We start from the raw sequence: 23,569 nt of genomic DNA, 5'->3' as shown, positions 1-23,569 counted from the left end.
ACATCTATTTAATGAAGTGGTTGGTATATTAGTAATATAGTAAACAAATCTTATCAACTTTATACATGTATAGTCTGTGACATCGTGTAAATTGGAAATTTGGAACGCACCGTAAGGGCGGAGGCCATTTCCATTATTACAAGCCACATATTTTTGTTTCTTTCCGTTCAACAAATCTAATAAAATTTATATAAATCTAGATTTAAATAAAAGTGTTAGCGTATCAAAACGTGTCATTGCAGTGTTTAGTATTTTGATTGCTCTATAAAAAATAAACTAAAAACATCTGTGAAGTACTTTTATTTGCCAACTGACGAATCTTCGATATCTTACTAAGCGAATAATGATCCTTGACTCCGTTTAAGTGTTTATTCGAACTATTATTGAAATATTATAATTGTATACAAGACGTAAACATGTCTTCGTTTAACCATCTCGTCGCTTTTCGACGAGAACTTCTAATTATAAATAAATATAGAATCATTCGAAGAATTGGAGGTGGCTCATTTGGTGAAATTTTTTTGGGGATAAACGTTGCCAATGGCGAGGTAAGTCCTAATCATTTCCTAGAATTAAGAAATACGACAGTAAATAATATAACAAATATTATAAGTACAATATGTTTTATTGTGAATTTACATCAATATTCTTGAAACAGTAAAAAAAAGTTTTCAATTTAATTTTCAATCTTACCTAGTTAAACTAACTAATTTAGATAAAGCACGTAATTCAGTTTAATACACGAAAGACATCTATTCAATATTATTATTTTTTAACAATTGTTATAATATGCTATGTTATTTGAGAACTATTTCATCACATGTCAATATTTATTAATTCAAGTTTTGATTAGGAAGTGAATGAGCTAACAAATGACCTTTAAGTAAGATAACATGCTATAAAATACATTTTTAAGTAATAAGTGTGGGTTTCAAAAATGCGAATGTTAAAATTAAAATTATGGGTTAGCAAAATTACATACAGGTTATGAAACAACTGAAGTTCTGTCACTATTATTTCATATAATGTAATAAAATAAATTTAGGCCGTAAATTTTAATTTATACTTGAATGTAATAAAAATATTCTTTTAACATAATTCATAGATAATATGGGTTTACTCAGTTGTATTTCGAACTTGTACCATACAGAAGGATTATTTACATTAAGGTTCCTTATAAGTCAATTCCTGAATATTATATTCAATCATACTTTTTAGAAATATTTTTATACCAAATTATTGACTTATCTAAGGTGGATCCTTATCATGCTCAAGATAAATTCCAGGAAAACAATTATACAAATATAAACTATGAGTAATTCATAACTAATTTACATTTTGTAGATAGCTTAAAAATGTTTTTTTTTATATTGACTTTTGTCACAAGTCAGTGTTTTTCTCTTATAGAGCAAAATACAATGAGATGAAAGTGTTGGTATCAATAAAACAGTTATTAAATATAAAGCTTGACTTGAATTAGACTTGATTTTTAAGTAATATGTATATAATATAAATTTAATTTTATGATCTTTATGTTAAGTTTCAGTAACTGGCTGCAATTTTGTATATTGACATAAACTTGTAAAAAACAGTAAAATAAACATTTTACAAGCTGTTTGATCCATTTTAAAGTTTTATTGCAATTAAACCAAAGATATAAATTTTATACATATCAAATACTAGTCCTATATATGAGTCCATATGTGAGTTTTTAGCATTCTACTTTAATTTATAATAGAAATCAAAAATTCTAAACTTCAACATTTAATATAAAATAATGCAGATGAAACTTCGATGTTATGTGTGTTACATATTCAAACTCATATAGATGGTATTTCTAATGTCAATTAAATTATATTATTTCTTTGAACAAAAGATATTGTATAGTCTATTGCGTACAAAGATACAATAGACATAAACTACGTAATATAAAATCGTAGATTTAAAAATTCCATGTGACTTGTTAGAGGTTCTACTATATTATTGACTCCAGTTCTTGATAACCTGTTTAAAATGAAAAAACTACTAAACCAATATAGATAAAAGGTATACCAGAAGATGTTGCTTGTTTCATAATATATAGAATTATTATATGTGTAGCTGTGCTTTATTGTTTCAACCTATTTAAATTTTGACTATTAATTTGACAAACACAAATTTCTTGTTCATGCCGTTTTTTATAATACAACACTGTTCCACTTAACAACTTATATCTTTTTTAATTTTACTTCCATTGTGTCTGAATAACAAATTCCCTAACATACAAAAGCACATTTTTTTGCAAATTCTTTATGGATACCATAGTTTATTCGAAATGTAAACTAATTATATTGCATCTACTTAACATCAACATTGTTTATTTTACTTTACTCCTATTGTTGTAAGTTTTTATATAATAGAAAGTCATATATAGTAGAAGAACAGTATGCAGAAAAAAATAAATTGCATTTTAAAGTTGAGTAGTCACACTTACAAGTCACAATTACAGTAAAATTAGAAAGCTAAAATAATTTTAGGCTCATATATGTATATAATAGTAAATTGCACATTTATAACAGTAAATAGAAGATGTAGGTGTACCTATACTAAAATAAAATCTAATTAATTTTAAGAAAAGGGTTAGGTACCTGTCCAACATTCGTGTCATTCCTCATTCTTTAAGAGGAGTTCAGTGACATTGAAAATATGAAGAATTATATTTTTATAAAGAGTATCCGAGTCCATAGTACTTTTACTGGTGGTAAAGCTTTGTGCAAGCTCGTCTGGGTAGGTACCACCCACTCATCAGATATTCTACCGCTAACAGCAGTACTTGGTATTGTTGTGTTCTGGTTTGAAGGGTGAGTGAGCCAGTGTATTTACAGGCACAAGGGACATAACATCTTAGTTCCCAAGGGTGGTGGTGCATTGGTGATGTAAGCGATGGTTAACATTTCTTACAATGCCAATGTCTATGGGCGTTGGTGACCTTCAGGTGGTCCATATGCTAGTCCGCCTTCCTATTCTATATTTAAAAAAAATAAAAAAAAAATAGTAGATATATTTTTTATTAAAGTTAAATAACAGATTGTATGAGTATGAGAAGTTTAATGACCAAAACACATATATTAGTAGAAAAAATAAACTACTTTGCAAGGCTGTTGTCTATGAAATAAGTCTTATTAATATTATATGCTTGATACAAAATGAGAAAAATATAAATGTGTCAAATTATACCTGGTATAATTAGAATACCTGGAATAGGATTAATATATATTTATCATCAGTCTTTTTTATGAAATGGAATACTGCTTTATTTTAAATAAAGATACATAATCAAGAACTATTTTTTTTGTGCAAAAAAATGGCATTAATATATAAATTGAAGGCTTATCTGTATCTCTAACCACAGACCAACAATAGTGTCCTATCACATATTTCTCCAAAAACCTCATAATTTTGTTAAATCTTGATAAAATCACTGTGCTCAACACTCACATTACCTAGGTTGTCCATTTCTTTAAATAGACCATTAAAATCTTAACAATAACAGAAATCTTCTTTCGTAAAAGTATAATAGAATAGGAAGGCGGACGAGCATATGGGCCACCTGATGGTAAGTGGTCACCAAACGCCCTTAGACATTGGCATTGTAAGAAATGTTAACCATCGCTTACATCACCAATGCGCCACCAACCTTGGGAACTAAGATGTTATGTTCCTTGTGCCTGTAATTACACTGGCTCACTCACCCTTCAAACCGGAACACAACAATACCAAGTACTGCTGTTTTGCGGTAGAATATCTGATGAGTGGGTGGTACCTACCCAGACGAGCTTGCACACAGCTCTACCACCAGTTATATATGAGTTATATTATAAGACCTTCTGTTGCAGTAAATGCTAACTCTAGTATCAGAATTTATGAAGGTTCACTGTTGCAGCCCAGAATTACAGGACTCAGATCAGAAAATCAACTTGAGACTGACAATTGTGAATATCATATAAAATTGTCTGGGTTAGCAAATGCTGACTTCTGTCATCACCAATATACTTTTCAAATCTTTTCTATTTGCTGGGTGGTGTTGGCCACTAGTTAGCCCATTGAATTAGGCGCAGGCTAAGATACTGATCATCTGCTTAGTCTATTTATTTATCTTTTTTTTTTGTTAAAATAAAAGTTATAGTTAAACAAAAATAAAAATCACTTGGTAAGTGGTTAGCAGACTCTACATATAAAACAGCCTTGATTTCCAAATACAAATTAACTTCAAATGTAAGTAGCTAAATGTGTTTGGATTATTGTTACACATTTGAGAAGTTTTTCTCTATTTTACGCCGAATCGAACCATAACTAGACGTAATTGGACGAAAACTAAAAATAATTTATTATATTTTTCTATCAAGCAAATATGAAGCAGAACATAACTTTTTTCGAAACTTTCCTTCAGTTGTTTAATAAGATTTTAATTTTTTGCGTCGATAAAATTTAGAATTTGTAGTTAAATTGCACCCAATATCGGTTTAAATTATAATCAGTACATTTCTCTAGTATCCAATAATCATCGCTTTTTTTTATCACTTTGTACATAACAAACTATAAGCAGATAATAAGGGTGGCTGAATTAAAGGTGTAAGTTTTTTTTGGGAGGTAAATCGGACAGTCGGTAAGAATTATTAATTTTGAACACGGAGAATTAATTATTGACTGTTTTTGCTTAAGGAACATGTTTAAACATACCTGCTTCTTAAACCAGCCTACTTTCTTGGGAACATTGTAAAAAAATAAAGTAGTTCGTCATCGTGTCAGAAGTCGTTCAGAGAAAAATATTGAATGGTCATGTAACAGTGTAGCTGAAGATCCGACATGTCTACCAGCCGATATTGTCCACAACCAGGAAAATTTTCAAAATGGCTCAATTTTCAACAATAGATCATTGTGCGTGACGAAATCATTTCGGCAGTGGACTTGTAAATAAAATTCTCGCAATGGGGTCGAGAAACAGCCTTCGTTGATTTACAAAATGTCCACTACTGCATCCACGGAGAGCGACACTTTTGTTTAGATTTTTGTGAATATAATATTAAATTCATCAATCAATAAATGTAACAGTGAAACTATCAAATAAATAAGCTAGGTAAATTTGTGTTTCAAATGTCACTGGCGACATACGGCCGAAATACGCGCGAAACGCTATGATGTGTTTTTCCTAGTAATTGATAATATTTCGCAATGGCAAAAAAGTATTTTTGTAAGGGTTAATTGTTAATCTCGATCTCTTATTTAAATCATAAGATCCGAGCCGTGCAACTAAGTTGTGTGGGCAGATGTAAATATTTTTGTAAATAATAAGCAAGACAAGAGAAACAGATAATATCCCTAAAACCGAATGCAAAAGATATAATCATTTGCATTCGATTTTAGGGAATCTTTAAACACCATAATGACTGATATATTATGTCTAACTTACAGAAAACTAAAATAAAACAATTTTAAATGTTGGTGCCGATTATTTACACTTGTTTCTAAATTAAATGTGGCATCACTATCTATTTAATATAATCTCGTAATATAGTTAACAATATAATTTTGAACAATAGCGGTGTTCTATAATGTTTTCGTAACTATATCCGTGTCCTCTTCCTAAAGTATGTATTAGAAAACCCATAATTATTATGAAGTAAATTTAAAAAACTTGGACAGTCCATTTCTTTTTTAAATAAGTATTTTTAATTTGAGGTCTTCGGAAGACTTCGAATAGAGCATATATTGATTTTGTATTGTAGAACAAAAAGTTTTATTAAAAGGTATAATTACGTGATGGCTTTATTTTTATTAGTTTTTAACATTGTAATAAGAATACTAAACAATATTAAATACGCAAAAAGATTTGTTACAAAATATGTTTCCTCCTAATAGTGTATAATTGGCCTTAAATGTTGAGACTTCGGTCAAGACTTATACCATAGAGGTAACTGAACTAGAGAGTTCAAGTCAACTTTACGGTTTTTGAACTTGACATTTATCTGTGGTAACATATTTGTTGATTAAAATGTGATCGAGATTTCATATAAGTCAATTTGTTATTAAGTATATTATTATGTGTTTTCATGAAATTAGTTTAAGTTACCCGCGCGTGATAGTATTTATCGGTAAATAGTTTGACATTACGGACTACAAGATGTCTAGCCTACTAAGACAAATATTTATTGCTGATAAATATAAAATAGTGGCAAAATTAGGAGAAGGTTCATTTGGTGAAATATATCTGGCGATCCACAGGCATACTGGAGAGGTAATATGCATTTCCGTGTCCTATTCAAAAGCATTTTTAACTATTTATTCTATCATCAACAAGTATCAATAGAATCATTACCGAATTTGAAGACTAAATACTTAAAAAAAAGAATGTTTGCATGCAATATTTTCTGTAGCATTTTATAATCATTTTTAAACGTGGATTTATTTACAAACTACCCACTTAGCCTGCATTGTAAACTGATAAATGTGGCAAATATACGACAGCTATGGTTATTATGAGAACTTAAACTGAAATCCTTTCCTAAAAAAACTAACTGCAACTTATGTATAGTATTATGTTTTTGCAAATTGATCATTTTTTAACAATCTATAGCCTATTCGAATTGGAGGAGTACCTAAATAAACAAATTACATTATTGGTTAAGATTTTGAATAATTGAGGGTATAGTTTGAATCATTCCATTTGAGATAAACTTAGAATAAGTTTCATCTAAATTATTTCTTAAATTAAACCAGTTTAACAAAAACGGGCATCCAAAAAGGAGGATGATACCAATATTCATTATAGTTGAGTTGAATAAATTGTGTTTTATATGTCGCAGAAGTCATCAAAACTTTGGTAATAAAAAAAAGTAGATATAAGTAATTTAAGTGTACTTGTGTTGCATTATAATTAAAGGTATATCACCAAGATCTGTTTGTAGTGTATAATATAGCAGAGCTATTGCCAAATCATATGGAATCTCATTCTTTACCTCTACTTCTATCATTGCAATAGTCTATAATTGCTTAGAATGTAAATGATTACAACTTGCATTAATATTGTAATACAAATATTAAACTAATGTCATAAATACTTAAATATAGGACCAAATTTTACAAAATAGTGAGTGTACAAAAAGTTGAGCAGTGAGTGAGCTGCTCACTCACTGCTCAAAACGGATGACATGTAATTACGGGTACTGGGTATAACAACTTAGTTCCCACGATTGGTAAGGCATTGGATATGTAAGGAATTGTTAAATTAATATTTCTTACAGTACCTATGTCTATGGGTGGTGGGGACCACGTACGATCAGGTCGCCCATTTGCCCATCCACCTAGCAATTTTATATTAAAAAATTATTGATAGTTTTAAAAAAGAACTAAAAGTCAGGTCTGGGTGCCTTTTTGTTTGTCCACATTTTTGTCTTTCCATAACAAATTAACCGACTATTACAATCTACAGCTATTAAGAGTTTTCAAAGCAATTTTAATTTTAGAATCTAATTACCAATTCAATATAACAACATGAATTGATTCATTAATCTAATTACAAGGTATATGGGATGCTATTTGTTAAAATTAAATAACTATTATAATTAGTAAATTACTATAATTAATAAATTACTATAATTAATAAATTACTATAATTAATAAATATATTTACAAGAATATATTAATTGTCTATAATGAACTTAAAAATGCATGTCTTTGATCATAAAGACATTAAAATTCAAAATCTCATTATCACTTAAGTTAAACTTATTGAAGTGTATAGAGTTTTTTGCGCTTAATAACAATAATAGTTCACATGTTATAAAACAAAGCCTCGTCGTCCAATCTAATTTATCTATTTGAAAACGATAAACTGAAAAACGATCGAACAAATACTAATTCCACCTATGGATGGAGTTATGCTGAGGAATGTTTAGTTGTATATTTCATTACGTTCGTGTAAATTGGCAAAAATATGACTGTATATGATGTCGGAAAAAACATTCTATGTGGGATCTTAACTGGCGTGTTGCGCTACTTTTAAACAAATAGTTATATATTACGATAAAACGTACGATACGTTTTATGTAGACCCTTATTTTGCTAGTGTGAAGCTGGGGCGGGTAGCTAGTATAGAAATAAGTAATATTGAGAAATAAATGTTTTTAAGAATAATTTAAAATAAATTATTTCTCAATATTTATTTTATTTGGGTGGATTCATATTGTAATTAACAGCGCATGCGTTATCTTAATTATCGATTTCATCAAGTGTTAAGATTGTAGTCTATGGTTTTACTTTTTTAAGAAATAATATTTTACGTGGTCTAAATACGGTAATAAAAATAATAAATTAAAAAAAATATACATAAAAAATATAAATAATAATAATAGGGCCGTTTACAGAAACCTGAAATATTAGTGAAATTACACACTAGTAATTGTACTAGCAACACTGACCATGATGGTAGTTTTGTTGAGAATGGTAATATTTCTATGTTTTAAGTCTGGTATCACAGCTATTGTGACGTCACGAGGTACAAGCTGACGATGCCCACTTTGTACTAAAATGTTTAATTTACGTAGTTTTTCATAGCGTTCATATACAATTAGTGATTTTTAAATAAGTATAAATACTAAAACTAAAATGGTAAATTAGTGTCCTAAAATAGGAGTTTATATAGTTTAGTGACAGCGAGTGATGAAGGCAAAAGAAAATGGCTACCTTCGAACGCATTTTATATAGCAAGTCGAAATTATTAATAAATGATAAATATGAAGTCATCCGCAAAATCGGCAGTGGAAGTTTTGGAGACATATTTTTTGCTAAAACAGACACAGAGGTAAATAAGACTTGTAACTAAAATTATGACTCAACAATGTAAGATTCTCATAAACGGCCCGTTCGATTCACGAATTTACTTAAAAATCTTCTACAAATCAATTTCGTATTATATTTCACATGTTTCTGTTGCAATAACTAAAGTGTATGTTTTATTATATTTTTAATGTAATTAGCCATTCTATAACGTTTCAACAGACTGGATGTTTTCGTAAATCCATTAGACTTAGATTTACCACAATTGCTGGTTTTAACACTACGAATGACTTTGTTTTAATATTACATAATTAATTAATGTCGTTTTTTGTAATAAATAATCCATACGACTTGTATAATTTTCATAGTATGATATATAAAAATAGTCGATTAAAAACACTGATTATTTAATCCATCACAATTTCCTAAAATATTCTTTGTGTACATTATGTATATAATATCTTAATATCTCGTTATTAGTGAGTATTTTTGTTCCACAAATTTATCTGACACCTCAATCAATTTATACATTGTAATGTTTCTTTAAGATTATATCCAGTGAACCAATATGAAGTATACTTCATATATTGTAGTATAACTTATTTAAATCATTACATTATTGTCTTAGTAGAAAATATCAAATTCATTGCATATTACTTTTAATATGCAATGAATATAATTTTCTTTAATAGTTTAAAGGTGAAAGTTGTAAGTATATTACAAAAAGTGTTATCATGTTCTTATTTCTACCACAAGCTTTAATATAGATGATTTCAAAATGTTTATTTTAATAATCTCAAAAATGTTTTAAGTATTATATATTAACATTTTTTTTCTTTTGTTATATCCTATAATGTATTTCAATAGTTTTATATATATATATATATATATATATATATATATATATGTAATTAAATGTATAAGCAATTTTGGCATTTAAAAAATAGTTACCCTAAGACACATTAATACACACACTAACAACTATGTAGTGTTAAGATTTGATTTGGTGTTTTGTCTTAATATAAAACTTTACAGTACTCGATAATCTTAATTAAAAATACAGTAATGTTAGAATTATTTAACAATAATTCTAAGACTAATGCTTGCTATATAACAACTTGAAGGAATTGAAAGAAATTTTCCTCTTTCTTATAAACTTATTTGAGTACAATAAGAACTACTTCAATTTTATGATCTCTTAACAATATATATATAATTGTCACAGGAGGTCGCTGTTAAGATAGAATCAATAAAGGCGCGGCATCCACAGCTTCTCTATGAAAGCCGAGTATATAAAATGCTCCAGGGGGGCATTGGCATACCACATATAAGGTAATATTGAATATATATTTTTAAATTGAATAGTTAAATTGTACTTTTTATATATTATCTTTTCGTTTTAACTGATAGTACGACTTTCTAGTTTATCATATGTACCACCCACTCGTTAGTCATTCTACCATCAGACAACTGTTGTATTGCGGCAATTTTCATGGGCAAATAATAAGTCAGTGTAAAGGTACTAAATGTCTATAGACATAGACAATGCCTCATCTGCATGCCTGTCTTCTGCTAAAGTGTTTTGTTTTTAACAGTTACGTTTTATAAAGAACTTATTGCAATGCTTTCAGTTCGGCTATTTCAAAGATATATTAATCTCAAAGTTAAAATAATTATATTTGACCAATAAATATCTTATTTTAAATTATCTATTTATAAACAGCAAAAAAAGAAAACACAAAAAAAGTGTTTAAAAGAACTGTAACAGCCTGTGAATACACTGCTGGGCTAATGCCCCTTTCCCTTTTTTGAGGAGAAGATATGGAGCTTATTCCACCACAATGCTCTCATGTGGGTTGGTGGAATACACATGTGAAAGAATTTCAGTGAAATTAGATACATGCAGGTTTCGTCATGATGTTTTCTTTCACAGTATAGCATGAGATGAATTATAATCACAAATGTGCTTAACATGAAAATTAAGTGGTGCTTGCTTTGAACCCACAATTCGGTTAACATTCATGCATAATTACCACTAGGCCATCTCAGCTTTTAAGTTATAAGATATATATATTTCTTTTAAAATTTTTAATACTCCATCTTAAATCCACAAAAATTATGCCATTTGATATATACATATTTGTAAAAGGTTTAATTAAAAATGATAAAACACATAAACTTGCTGACATTACAATATGTTTTGTGAGTCATTGAAATATTTATATGTTACCAGGATACATTATTTATAAAAAATTGTGAAATCAAAATAAATCATGTATCACTAAGTTATTTTAAATTAATAACAAAGCTCATAAAATCCTTGGATTGAAGAGATTTTCACAACCATATTATGTAAATTGTCAGTCGACCTCATTACAGTTTTAGCAACTATTACAAGGCCTTCTCAAATTTTGTTGCTTGTTATAAGTTTGAAAATATATCAATTAATTATGTTATATAATAATACATATTGATTTGTAATATAAAAACAGGTTTGCTTACTTGTAATCGAGTAATGTAAATCGAGTTTTACATAAACACTGAAATTTAATAATTGACTTAGTAACTCACTCGAGCTAAAGTATTTATTAGTGTAGGTTGAATGGTTATGTGTTGATTGTCACCATAAATTGAATTTGATTAGATTTATAAAAGTGCAATATATGTTCCTTAGAATGTTAAGATTCACGCGTTCTAAATCTTAACCTTGTATATATTATTTGAATAAGCTCCAAAACTTCTTAAAAGGGAGAGGAGGCTTTAGCCCAGCAGTGGGACATTAACAGGTTGTTACTGTTATATGTTCCTTAGCATATTTCGGAAACTGTTCCCTTCTACATTTTATAATGATCTCCAATTTTCTAAGAAATTATATGCATCACCAGCAATTCACATAGCTCTTTTGATGTAGAAATACAATGTATGTCTATTTAATGAAACTTAATACATAAACAGTTAAAACTATTTTAGCTATTGTGTTGCTTTTGAATTAGTATTTCATTAATATGAGTCATAAGATTAAGTTATTTGTTTCAGATGGTATGGCTACGAAAAAGACCACAACATCCTCGTGATGGACCTTCTTGGTCCATCTCTGGAGGACTTGTTCAACTTTTGTTCGCGCCAATTCACAATCAAGACGGTTCTTATGCTTGCAGGTGAGGATCTTAAAAATAAAAAAAAAAAAACAATTACTATGGGCTGCGTCTATTTTTCATCAACTTTTTTTTTCTCGGGTATACTATTACATTTCTAGTTTAATCCAGTTATATTTTCAATAATAAGTATAAACCCTATTTTATTTTCTGTTTGGTAAAGTTTAGAAGATATGGAGATTTTCGTATCATATTGCTGTTATGTTGAATTTTCTTTTACGTTTGTTCATGTTCACGAAATGTATCATTCATGTATCGTGGTTGATAGCTACTTGCCTTTCACGCCGAAGGTTGTGGGTTCGATTCCCACCCAGGACAGACATTTGTGTGCATGAACATATCTGTTTGTCCTGAGTCTGGGTGTAATTATCTATATAAGTATGTATTTACAAAAGAAAAGTAGTATGTGTAGTATATCAGTTGTCTGGTTTCCATAGCACAAATTCTGTACAAGCTTAATTTGGGATAAGATGGCCGTGTGTGAAAAATGTCCCAGGATATTATTATTATGATCATTCCGTTAATGGATCATTTATTTATAAACAATCAGAACTTTTACACTCACTTTTTAAACAATGTCAAGTAAATAGAAGGACAAAGTTGTTTTTTATTTACTCCTGCAATTGAAAAGACGGAAATATAGATGCCTAAAGCATGCATAGTTACATGCCAGTTAGGTTAATGTGTTAACTGGCATGACTGTATCTGGCAAGCGAGTTGATTGCGCAACATTTGATTTACTGCCATGAAATGTGAGGGAGAGCTCCTAAACCGGAACTTGTGGTCGTACGCGACAGCTTAAAGCATCCAGTATTTGAACAAATCTCCCTTCTCTTCTTTTTGTTCACATCTATTTAGCCATACAGTCGATTTCTACTAATGATATGACGTTATTTACTTCACTACGAAATGCTTACCATTGCAAAAACAAGAAACATGAGAACATTTAACGTGGGCCTGGCTCTTAACTGGATCGAGTATACTTCTTGAAATGAAAAGAATTTTTTTACTGGTGGTAGGACGCAAAATAGCAGTTCTTGCTATTGTTGTGTTCCGGTTTGAAGGGTAAGTGGGCCGGTGTAATTACAGGCACAAGGGGACATAACATCTTAGTTCCCAAGGTTGACATTTCTTACAATGCCAATGTCTATGGGCGTTGGTGACCACTTACCATCAGGTGGCCCATATGCTCGTCCGCCTTCCTATTCTGTAAAAAAAAAAAGAAAAAAAAATGGCTTCCAAGTTAATTATCCATAGGCATTATGTTTATCACCACATTTATAACTTGCAAGAAAGTATGTAGTTTATCTCTTTCATTATTTAAATTATTTGAGAATTTTATTAAAAATAATAATAATAATTTATTTGCATAAAACATAGTTTTACAGATGTTATGATTTCTTTATAAGTCTCTAATACATTTCGTCCGCGATAGGTACGCAAATATATTTCTTAATAAGTAATTGATATTAAATACAGATCAAACCAATTGTACATTAAAATTAATTATATAAGTATATGTATAAAATGACAGGTATATAAAATAAAAATTGGTTTAAAATTAACAATAATTAATTAAACTCCTTGATTTACTTAAGTTTATACATTTATTAACCTGTCATAGTTTATTTCGATTGAAATATTAGCAACGCTCTTGTTTCCACGTACTATACGTTACTAATAGTTATATTTAAAAAATGCCTCGCACTTTTGTGTGCTAAGAGTTTTATGTTAAATATTATTACGCGACCTTTACTTAAAATACGATTTGAATGTGAGTAAAAAAAAAATAATCTTTTTTCCAAAATAAACGTAATGTTTGAATATTTGAACTGTACCACTTGATGTGTATGATTTTAAAAGTATCGAACAATATCACTGTAAAAGTCGGAAGATCCGAGTTGTAAAAATTTAATAATAACATCTTTAAGTCGTTACCATTTATTTGGAAAGGTTAAAGTAACAATATTATATTAAATTCCCTTTAAAATCAAAATGGCGACTACCGTATCTACGAAATGTGGTCGCCATTTTGTATTACACTATCAGTGACACCTAAAAGTTAGAGCTATAAAATTTGGAGGGAAATTTTACACTTTGATATATTTGGTCCTAGTAGGGTCAAAATATTTTATATTAAAATCGTATTCATGAAATACATCAGTTGAACCTTAGTTATGGTTACTCACGAGAAGATTTTTTTTATACACAAGTGTATTAAAAAACAAATGACGTATTGGTATCTTGTTTATAAACAAACCTATTTATCATCAATGATAAATAAATAAACCATAATATTATAAATAATATATATATATAAAGTAAAAGAAGGTAGTAAGTACATAACATATATATTGTTATGTACTTACTACCTTCCTAAACCCAACAGCAATACTTGATATTGTTGTGTTCCGGTTTGAAGGGTGAGTGAGCCAGTGTAATTACAGGCACAAGGGACATAAAATCTTAGTTCCCAAGGTTGGTGGCGCATTGGCTATAAGCGATGGTTGACATTTCTTACAATGCCAATGTCTAAGGGCGTTTGGTGACCACTTACCATCAGGTGGCCCATATGCTCGTCCACCTTCCTATTCTATAAAAAAAAAAAATGTATATGTACCGATTAATTTGTATTTATAAAGCTATCAATGGTATTCTTTTTAATTCAGAGTACAATACCCACGCCACAGAGAGATTATTTTCTATTCTTTTAATTATATTTCGTAGTACTAAATAATAATATAAATATTTTTGAAATAAATTGTACAATTTTAATTAGTTACGGTTTTAACACTGTTTATTTTATAAGAAATTATTGTTCTTTTTATTCATATAAAAATATATATTTAATAACACTACTTTTTTTATGACACAGATCAAATGCTCGGACGCGTGGAGTTCATCCACTGCAAGTGTTTCATCCACCGCGATATAAAGCCAGACAACTTCCTGATGGGCATCGGGCGACACTGCAACAAGCTCTACATGATCGACTTCGGCCTCGCCAAAAAATTCAGAGACATCCGTACTCGCGTTCACATCGCTTACCGCGAGGACAAAAACTTAACTGGTTAGGAAACCTTCACGTACCTTGCATAACAAAGACGCAACCAGTCATTTTTCTAAAATATAGTGTTGAAGCTTGCGTGTGCTCGCCCAACCTCTCGCCAGTTTCTCTACTGCCAAGCATTAGTTTGTATTCCTGTTGGTTTCTATTGTAATTTGGAAAGTTATTACAGGCACAAGAGACATAACATCTCATATCCCATAGCAGGTGGCACGTTATGCGTCTTATAGTGACTATAAAATACTTTCTAAACTTAAAATGTTTTTTTTTTTAGGATTTTCTTACAAACTATAAAGTAGGTTACATAATAATTGTTAACAGGATGGGTCAGTGTTATCTATGTCAATTAAAACTTAAATAATATTAATTAACATAAGTGAAATCGGAGTAGGTAATAATTATTATATTATGGACTGCTATTGTTCATTTAGTAGTAAAATTTAATTCATGATGTTTTTTTATGTAATTGACAAAAATAGGAATCAAAAAATTGCTTATTCCATTACATTCATTAAAATCTCTTGCTGATATTGATCAGGATTAATGCTGTTATAAATATAAAATTTGTTAATTGAAATTAAATAAAATCAATATAGAACAATAGAAAGAAACGCAAATATATTATAATAAGCCTATAAACAGCCGTTTTAAAAGCAGGAATAAAAATAAATAAACATTTTTGAACTTGAATTGAAACGATGTTATTCGATTAGGTTCCAAGTAATCTATTATATAAATTATGGATTCGTGAAAAAATACGTTTTGAACATCGGTGCAATTGTCGGAACTTTGTATGTAATGTGTATAAGTAATTAAGCGAAATAGTGATGTACTATAAATTTATTATATATACATCAGGGACTTTTTATAGTGTTTAATAGAGCAGAACTAGTAGCAAATCGCATGGAATATCTAAGATTTGTTTATCTCCTCTTGGAATCTTTGGAATCCATTGGAATATATGTAGTATTACATCTGTTGCATTTCTCCCAGTTTTTTCTACATACATTTATCCTTTTGAAGAGAAGGTTTGCAGTCTATCCCGAGATTCTGCTTCGATGTGAGTTGCTGGATACTCAGATTTTTATCAAACACGTGTTGGTTGGTTTCTTATACCGCCGACCACTAGGTGACGTAATTCAAATAAAATGTCACAAATATATTAATTAAATAATTCTCTATGAGTAATAGTTTTGCTGTCAAAAGTTAATTATTTAATTTAAATAACAGTAAAACTGTTAAACGAATATTTATTATATATATACATTTTTTGGTTAAAAATAAAAATAAACCAGTAGGCTTATAAACAAATGAATTCCATACTTAAATTCTAAGTTCATAACTATTAATCTCTACTTTTAGGCACGGCTCGCTATGCTTCAATCAACGCTCATCTTGGCATCGAGCAGTCGCGGCGAGATGACATGGAATCTTTGGGCTACGTACTTATGTATTTCAATAGGTGAGTTTGTCTTTTTATTTTATATATATATATGTATATGCTGTAAGCAATGCCTTGATGACATAAAACTGTTCGAGAAACTATATTATAAAACATGCAACTTAAAACACGTGTGAACATAGAAACATTGCACACTAAGAAGTTTTGCTTGAAATTCATATCTGTTCAATATTGTATGTATAAATAAAATAATTAAAAATTAGATATTTTTTCATCAATTAATTATCAATTCATTATGTTGCAGAGGTTCTCTGCCGTGGCAAGGTTTGAAAGCAATCACAAAGAAGCAAAAATATGAACGCATTAGCGAGAAAAAAATGTCGACCCCTGTTGAAGTTTTGTGCAAGGTAAGTATTTTTATTGGAGTTTTTAACGATAAATAAGTTTTATTTATTAAAGATTAATGTTTTTGTCTTCTTTGTGAAATATATTGTGTTCCGTAATATAATTTTTGCCACCAACCCGCATTGGAGCAGCGTGGTGGAATACGCTCCAAACCTTCTCCTCAAAAAGGGAGAGGAAGCCTTAGTCCAGCAGTGGGACATTAACAGGCTGTTACTGTAATATAATTTTATACTTTGATGTTCCCGAAGCGTTTTTTATATTTGTTTTAACTGCTTATTTTTATTTGTTTCGGTTTAGTAACTTTATTTCAACTCTTACAGGGATTCCCAGCGGAATTTTCAATGTATTTAAATTACTGCCGTGGTCTTTGTTTCGAAGAAGCTCCCGATTACATGTATCTAAGACAGGTGAGTTAAATTTAATAGATTTTTTTTACATATTCTGATGATTGCCCTGACGTTGGCACCGAAGTGCTGCGATCGTGCTACTTGAATTATAAATTCATTCATTTGTTTGTAATAAAAACATTTAACTTTATACAGAAGTCAAGTTTTTTAAATTATACTTACAATAGGAACGTGAACAAAATATGTTTAAAGAAGGTAACACTTGCATATTAGCCATTCAATTATACATTAAGCGTTACATCTCCTTAGATATTTTATACAATTATCGAAAGTGTGTCGTAACTTGTACCGTGGTACGAACGCGTGAATCTTAACCGATGATCGTGGGTTCAAACCCGGGCAAGCACCACTGAATTTTCATGTGCTTAATTTGTAGTTATAATTCATCTCGTGCTTTACGGTGAAGGAAAACATCGTGAGGAAACCTACATGTGTCTAATTTCACTGAAATTCTGCCACATGTGTTTTCCACCAACCCGCACTGGAGCAGCGTGGTGGAATAAGCTCCAAACCTTCTCCTTAAAAAAAGGGAGAGGAGGCCTTCGCTCAGCAAGTGGGCCATTCACAGGCTGTTACGAACTTGTACCGTGCTCGCAGTTGTTCCGGATCCTGTTCCGCACGATGAACTACCAGTACGACTACACGTTCGACTGGACGATCCTGCGGCAGCGCAAGCAGCAGAGCAGCGAGGCCACCGCCGCGCTGGCCGACCGGCGCTCGCCCGCCGCGCAGCGCCGCGCGCAGCAGCAGCCCGCGCAGCCGCCGCCCAAGACAGAGGTAACGCGCTCGCAGTTCCGCTTGCTATGTCCTCGGTAAATTACCTTGCCATCCGTTATCGCATCCTATCCTATCCCAGGTGAAGTCTATCCACGCAGTTCAGAATTCGAGTAAACAAGCGGTCAAACCTCACCAGTCGGTCGGTCAGTTGAAGAAGAAATCCATTCCTATATCGCCGACGAAACCTTGACGAGTCGATGGCGAGGAATGCACCGTAGCTTTAATATAAATTGTCGTCTTTTGAAGTTATTTAGTAGAATATTTTAATATGCTCCTATAAGATTTGAATCTGCAAACTAAAAATTATTGGTTTCATTCGTGGGATCTGCATGATCGAGTAGATCGATTAGAGTTACGTGATAACATATACTTGTTATAAAATATCCCCTCTTAAATGTGTTCTTTATGTGAATATGTTTTAGGTTATGATATGAAAACATGCAAAATTTTATTAAGTTTGGTATAATATTAATAAAATTTGTAGTAATTTTCTTAAAACATTGTCTCTATACAATTAATATCACTAAGGGTATGTACGCACTATGCGGATAGCCGGAGTGCGGTTAACCGTCCGGTTAACCGCAATCAAAAAAATGTATGAAAAATTAGTATTTATACGGACTGTCATGCGGCTGCCGCTCAACCGTTGCGGTCGCTCGCAGCACTGCGGCCCGACTGACGGTCATCCGGACGGTTGCTATACCCACTACGCGGTTTGTAGTTTGCGGTCGACCGCCCGCCACTGACGACGCACGTGTGTACCTACCTACTGACGCGCTAAAAACGGACGCAATGAATTTCGATACAGAAAAGTTTATAATTGAAATACAGAATAGGCCGGCAATATGGAATACAAAATCTACGGAATACTCTGAGAGAAACTTACGGCAAAAAGCTTGGGAAGAATTGGTGCAAATCTATGGAACTGATTTACCACAGGATAAAAAAAAACAACTCGGTATGTACCTACCACTTATTTATTTATTTATTTATTTAAACATATGTTATATTAACAATGATGTTTCATGTTCATGTTTTAAGCATATGAGCTTGTTTAAATGTAATTATCCTGCCAGCTTACCCTCCCTTCCTTCATGAAATAATCAGCAAATAATTCTCGATATCTCATTGCAGTTGTATTGTTTCTGTGTACACTATCTCGTGCAATTGTTTCAGTCAGTGGATTATTTAGCGAGTCTTCAAAAGAATACCCATCTCTATCTCTAACGAAGTTGTGTAAAATGCACGCCGACTTAATAATATCTTTAATTAATTCGATGTTAACATTAATGGGTCTATGGAAAATGCGATACTTTTGGGATACTTATTCGCAAGTATCCCAAAAGTACATTCAATGTAACGTCTAGTCCACACAAAGTCTATAGTTAAACGTTCTTCTGGTCACATTTAAATCACGTCTTGGATATGGGCGCATCATAGTTGCACTTAAGGCAAAAGCTTCATCTCCTACAAAGACATAGGTAAAAGCAGTGCTGTTGGATTCTGAAATTGGCGCTGGTTCAGGAATGTTCATGCGATTCTGTTGTATCTTTTTATAAAAGTTAGAATTTTGAAATACTGCCGAGTCACCGAATCTACCGTAGGCTCCAACGTCAATCAATACGAACTTGAAGCTGCTGTCACAAATTGCCATTAAAACTAGGGAAAAAAAGCCCTTGTAGTTGAAACACATTGATCCACTATTGTTAGGTGCTACAACTCTAATATGTTTACCATCGCAAGCACCGATACAGTGGGGAAAATAAGCTCTCTTCGAAAAACCATTTTCAATTTGAAGCCACTTTTCTTTTGTCGGTTCTGGTAGGCACATCTCTTTCAAACAAATCCATATAGCGGCACATACTTCTCGAACTATTTCGGCGACAGTGCTCACTCCAACTCTAAATACATAATGCAATTCGGCGAATGAGCATCCTGTTGCCAAATATCTGAAAAAAAAAAGTTTTATTACAGGTCTGGATCTTCAAAAAAGGTGGAGAAACATTCGCGACGCTTTTGTAAAGGCCCATAAAGCAAAAGAAAGCAAGAGTGGGTCTGCAGCAAAAAAGAAGGTCCCATATGTATTCTATGATAATCTTTTATTTATAAAAGATACAGTAACGGTTAACCGCACAGATGGTAATGCTACAGGAAATGACGATGAAAACACGAGTATACAGACAGAAGTCAATGTTCCGTCAATGTCTTCATTGCCGCCAAAAAGACGTAAGAAAAACAACGATGATAATGAAGTCGGTGCACAGTTAGTTGGAGTGTTGAGTAAAAATTTAGAAAGAAAGAATATGGATGATGACGACGATCGCCTTTTTTTCTTGTCATTGGTAAAGGAATTTAAGAAAATACCTGAGCACATGCAAATGCAGACAAAGTTAGATATTTTAAAAGTAATAAAGGATGCACAGCAGTTCTGTGATTATTCAAACGCGTCATGGATTATTCAAGAAATAATCCTCACACTGATCTTATGCAATCATTGGACGTTGGACGACCACCTTCTCAAAATTTTGAGGTACAATCGCCATTATCAACTCACAGTCACCAGTCTCAGAACAGTGAACACTCGTCTTATATTGAACTTTTTAATTCTATTAATGATACTGAGGATGATTTAAATGTTTGACAATAGCCTTTCTTTTGATGAATAAATAAATAACAAATTAAATATAAATTATTTTATTTCACTTACCTTAGCACTATCGTTAACTTTAATTCCGGCTTAATGCTATTCCGAAACTGTGTATCTTGCTTTGTTATACAGGTTCTCAGAATGCTTAAAAGTTCTTCAAATGATTTTAGACTCATTCTAGTGTATTGAAAAAACTTGTCTTCATACTTTTTGAGCTCTCCGAAAAATATTTCAAAATGTTTAGTCTCATCTCGAGTTTGCAAATAAGGATGAACCCAGTACCTTTTTCTTTGTTTCTTTTTCTTTATATAGCGCAAAGCTGCGACTTCTTCAGCGTCCATCTTCGAAATGGTTCGATGAAACCGCAACGTTATCCTATCCGCACTTACCGGTTGCGGTTACGGCTAGCCGCCGCCCGGTTAACCGCAGTTGCAACCGCGTCCTGCGGCTAACCGGACGGTTGACCGCATTCCGGCTATCCGCATAGTGCGTACATACCCTAATATCGACAGAATTTTGAGCTTAATTTATTTTTTAAATTGGTTAAATGTTTTTTTTTTTAATAAAAACGCATTTACAGTATGTATATTTTAGGAACAATTGTTTGAACGATGTGTGTAAACTTGTGTAAAAATTGTTAATAAGATGGAAAAGAAAATAATTAAAAATAGGTTTGTTTCGTTTACATATGGTTTTATTAAATTATTAAAATGTCTGTGGTCAGCTTAATTTAAAAATCTATTGAGTTATTTTTGCCCTTTTATTGTGAATTTTGTGTATATTGAATAAATACTTGGAAATGATTAATATTTTTAAATACAAAAGAGGCTGTAAAGAAACGGTAATTTAACATATTTTTAACTTAGCTAGAGTATCATCATCACTACCTTGCTCTGTATTACATTCGATTGCTCTGTACATCGTTAGCTTAAATTTACCGATAGACTCCATTTAATTATAGTGTTTATAATGATATGAACAGTCAATCATCATGCAGAAAATATAGATGACAGTAGAGCTATGTTAATTTCATTAATAATTGTAAGTATTTACTTGTAACTAATCGAACGTTTCCTTTATTTCAGTGAAAGAGATTACGACGTTCGGCAGCCGCGGGCGGTCCCGCGAAAAAGCGAGCGCGATAACATAGTGTGTGTGACGGTGTGGTTGTGTGCGAGTGGGTGTGCGCGTATGTGCGCGGGTTGCGAGGCTGACAGCGCTGCCGACCTCGGCTCGTCGGTGACGTCACGCGACGAGGCCGAGACAGACTTTCTATTTTATTACAGAGGCCTTTTAAGTTAACGTCGGCGTAGTGTATAGTGTCCTTTTGTTTAACGAAAGTGTATAAAAACTTCGGTGACTAACTTTTTCTGTGAATGCAGATATTGAATAATATACCTATTTTTTTCATATGGGATTGTATTATATTTTTGGTAATGTCCTCACCTATCGAGTAGCACGTGTTAGGATCTCGGGATCGTTGATTTGCATTTTTTTATATTGAGAAAATAAAAATTCATTGTAATGTTTGAAATACTGTGACATTTTGATTAATAATTTAAAATTTAGGTCTTATTTTGTCTCAATATTTATTAAGTTCATCGATGTTAGTTCTTCCTAATTAGCTAGAGTTAATCGGTATAATTAGTTATATGTCTAAAATAGTTTGTGTGCACAGTCGCTTGAGAAAACTCCAAAATGTGTGTGTACATTTTTTTTAATATATTTGTGAAGACGCATATTTTTTTAGACGGTATAACAGATATATACAATTATAATATTACTTCATGCGAAAATTGGCTAAAAACTTTTAAAACACTGATTACCGGTTTATAATAAATAGGTCTCTTTATTGAAATTAAAAAATGTAAAAAAAAAAATAAAAATAGGTTTAATGAAAGTGAATCCAATCTTATGGAATGCTTCACACACATCCCATGTTCATAGATGTAAGTTCCATTGTTTATAAATTTTATTTTGTCATTTGTCAAATCATACTCGTGAAATTGTACATAGATAGATGTGTGTGTGTGTGTGTGTGTGTGAAGCGTTCTATAAGAACTAGGTACATACATATGTATCGTATATTTTAAGTACTACAGAAGAAAAATGTAAATACGAAACATGTTCATTTTAACTGTTATTTTTTTTTTGAGAAAACTTGGATTTGTCGTGGTTGTGTCGACCCGTGACGTCACAAAACACAACCGCTCCTTTCGACCGTCAGGTGATATTTTTATATAAATTAAATATCAAGATGCTCCCATATAATTAGTTCCCCGTTATAGAAGACACTTAAAAATTATTATATGAAAGTGTGCATGATCGATATTATAATGCGAGCATTTGTAACTTGGGGACAAAAACGACCATTTACATCCGTAAAATGACTGGAATATATATGATCAAATTTTTTAACTGGTGATAACGTGGATCTCAATATTCCTCTTTAAATCTGCGGTCAAAGGATACGTTATTCGGTACATTAACTTGACGATGGTTATTTCGTCTCCATTTTAATATGTTCATTATTGCACTTAACTCTAATAAATAATAATAAACGTGCTTAGTGAGTTTTATTTTTATCCTCAGTATTGCCACGAAAAAATACGTTAAAACGGAAGATTGTATGTATTGCATTGAAACGGTTTAGTTTTTTTATATTTATATTTGGCTAACATATAGTCTAGAAATTTTATTAAAATATTTTTCTGAATTCTTAACTGCACTTATCGTGTTGGAGTAAAAGCACATGATAATTACCAAGCATAGAAACATCTAAAGGGATCAATAATATTCCAAAAAAAGTGTTAATTATACAGGGTTACAGGGTAATATGTCACGATCCTTTTAAAGGGTTATAGTTCAGGACAATAGCTATCAAATGACCCCCAA

The 23,569-nt window shown here is 31.3% G+C and overlaps 2 protein-coding genes across 5 annotated transcripts; both read left to right on the top strand.

The window, feature by feature from the left end:
* The first annotated feature begins 102 nt into the window (after positions 1-102).
* Positions 103-23,239, top strand: LOC126778229 (casein kinase I). Of its 4 annotated transcripts, none has more exons than XM_050501710.1 (9): positions 103-548; positions 10,040-10,146; positions 11,851-11,972; positions 14,845-15,039; positions 16,399-16,498; positions 16,743-16,845; positions 17,164-17,250; positions 17,848-18,027; positions 21,760-23,239. In XM_050501710.1, exons 1-9 carry the CDS (start codon positions 417-419, stop codon positions 21,760-21,762), a joined length of 1,029 nt encoding a protein of 342 aa, XP_050357667.1. In that variant the 5' UTR covers positions 103-416; the 3' UTR covers positions 21,763-23,239. The 4 variants fall into 4 exon arrangements, with proteins under 4 accessions (XP_050357667.1, XP_050357670.1, XP_050357669.1 ...); XM_050501713.1 differs by lacking the exon at positions 21,760-23,239 and adding an exon at positions 18,107-18,217 and having other exon boundaries at positions 196-548; XM_050501712.1 differs by lacking the exon at positions 103-548 and adding an exon at positions 6,033-6,274.
* LOC126778260 (uncharacterized) lies at positions 18,499-21,733 on the top strand. The gene is made up of 2 exons (XM_050501749.1): positions 18,499-18,985; positions 20,002-21,733. Exons 1-2 carry the CDS (start codon positions 18,820-18,822, stop codon positions 20,658-20,660), a joined length of 825 nt encoding a protein of 274 aa, XP_050357706.1. The 5' UTR covers positions 18,499-18,819; the 3' UTR covers positions 20,661-21,733.
* Positions 23,240-23,569: the final 330 nt, after the last annotated feature.

This window comes from Nymphalis io, chromosome 25 (assembly GCF_905147045.1).
Source record: "Nymphalis io chromosome 25, ilAglIoxx1.1, whole genome shotgun sequence".
NCBI classification, from domain to species: domain Eukaryota; kingdom Metazoa; phylum Arthropoda; class Insecta; order Lepidoptera; family Nymphalidae; genus Nymphalis; species Nymphalis io.
This window is presented reverse-complemented; position numbering and strand designations above follow the sequence as displayed.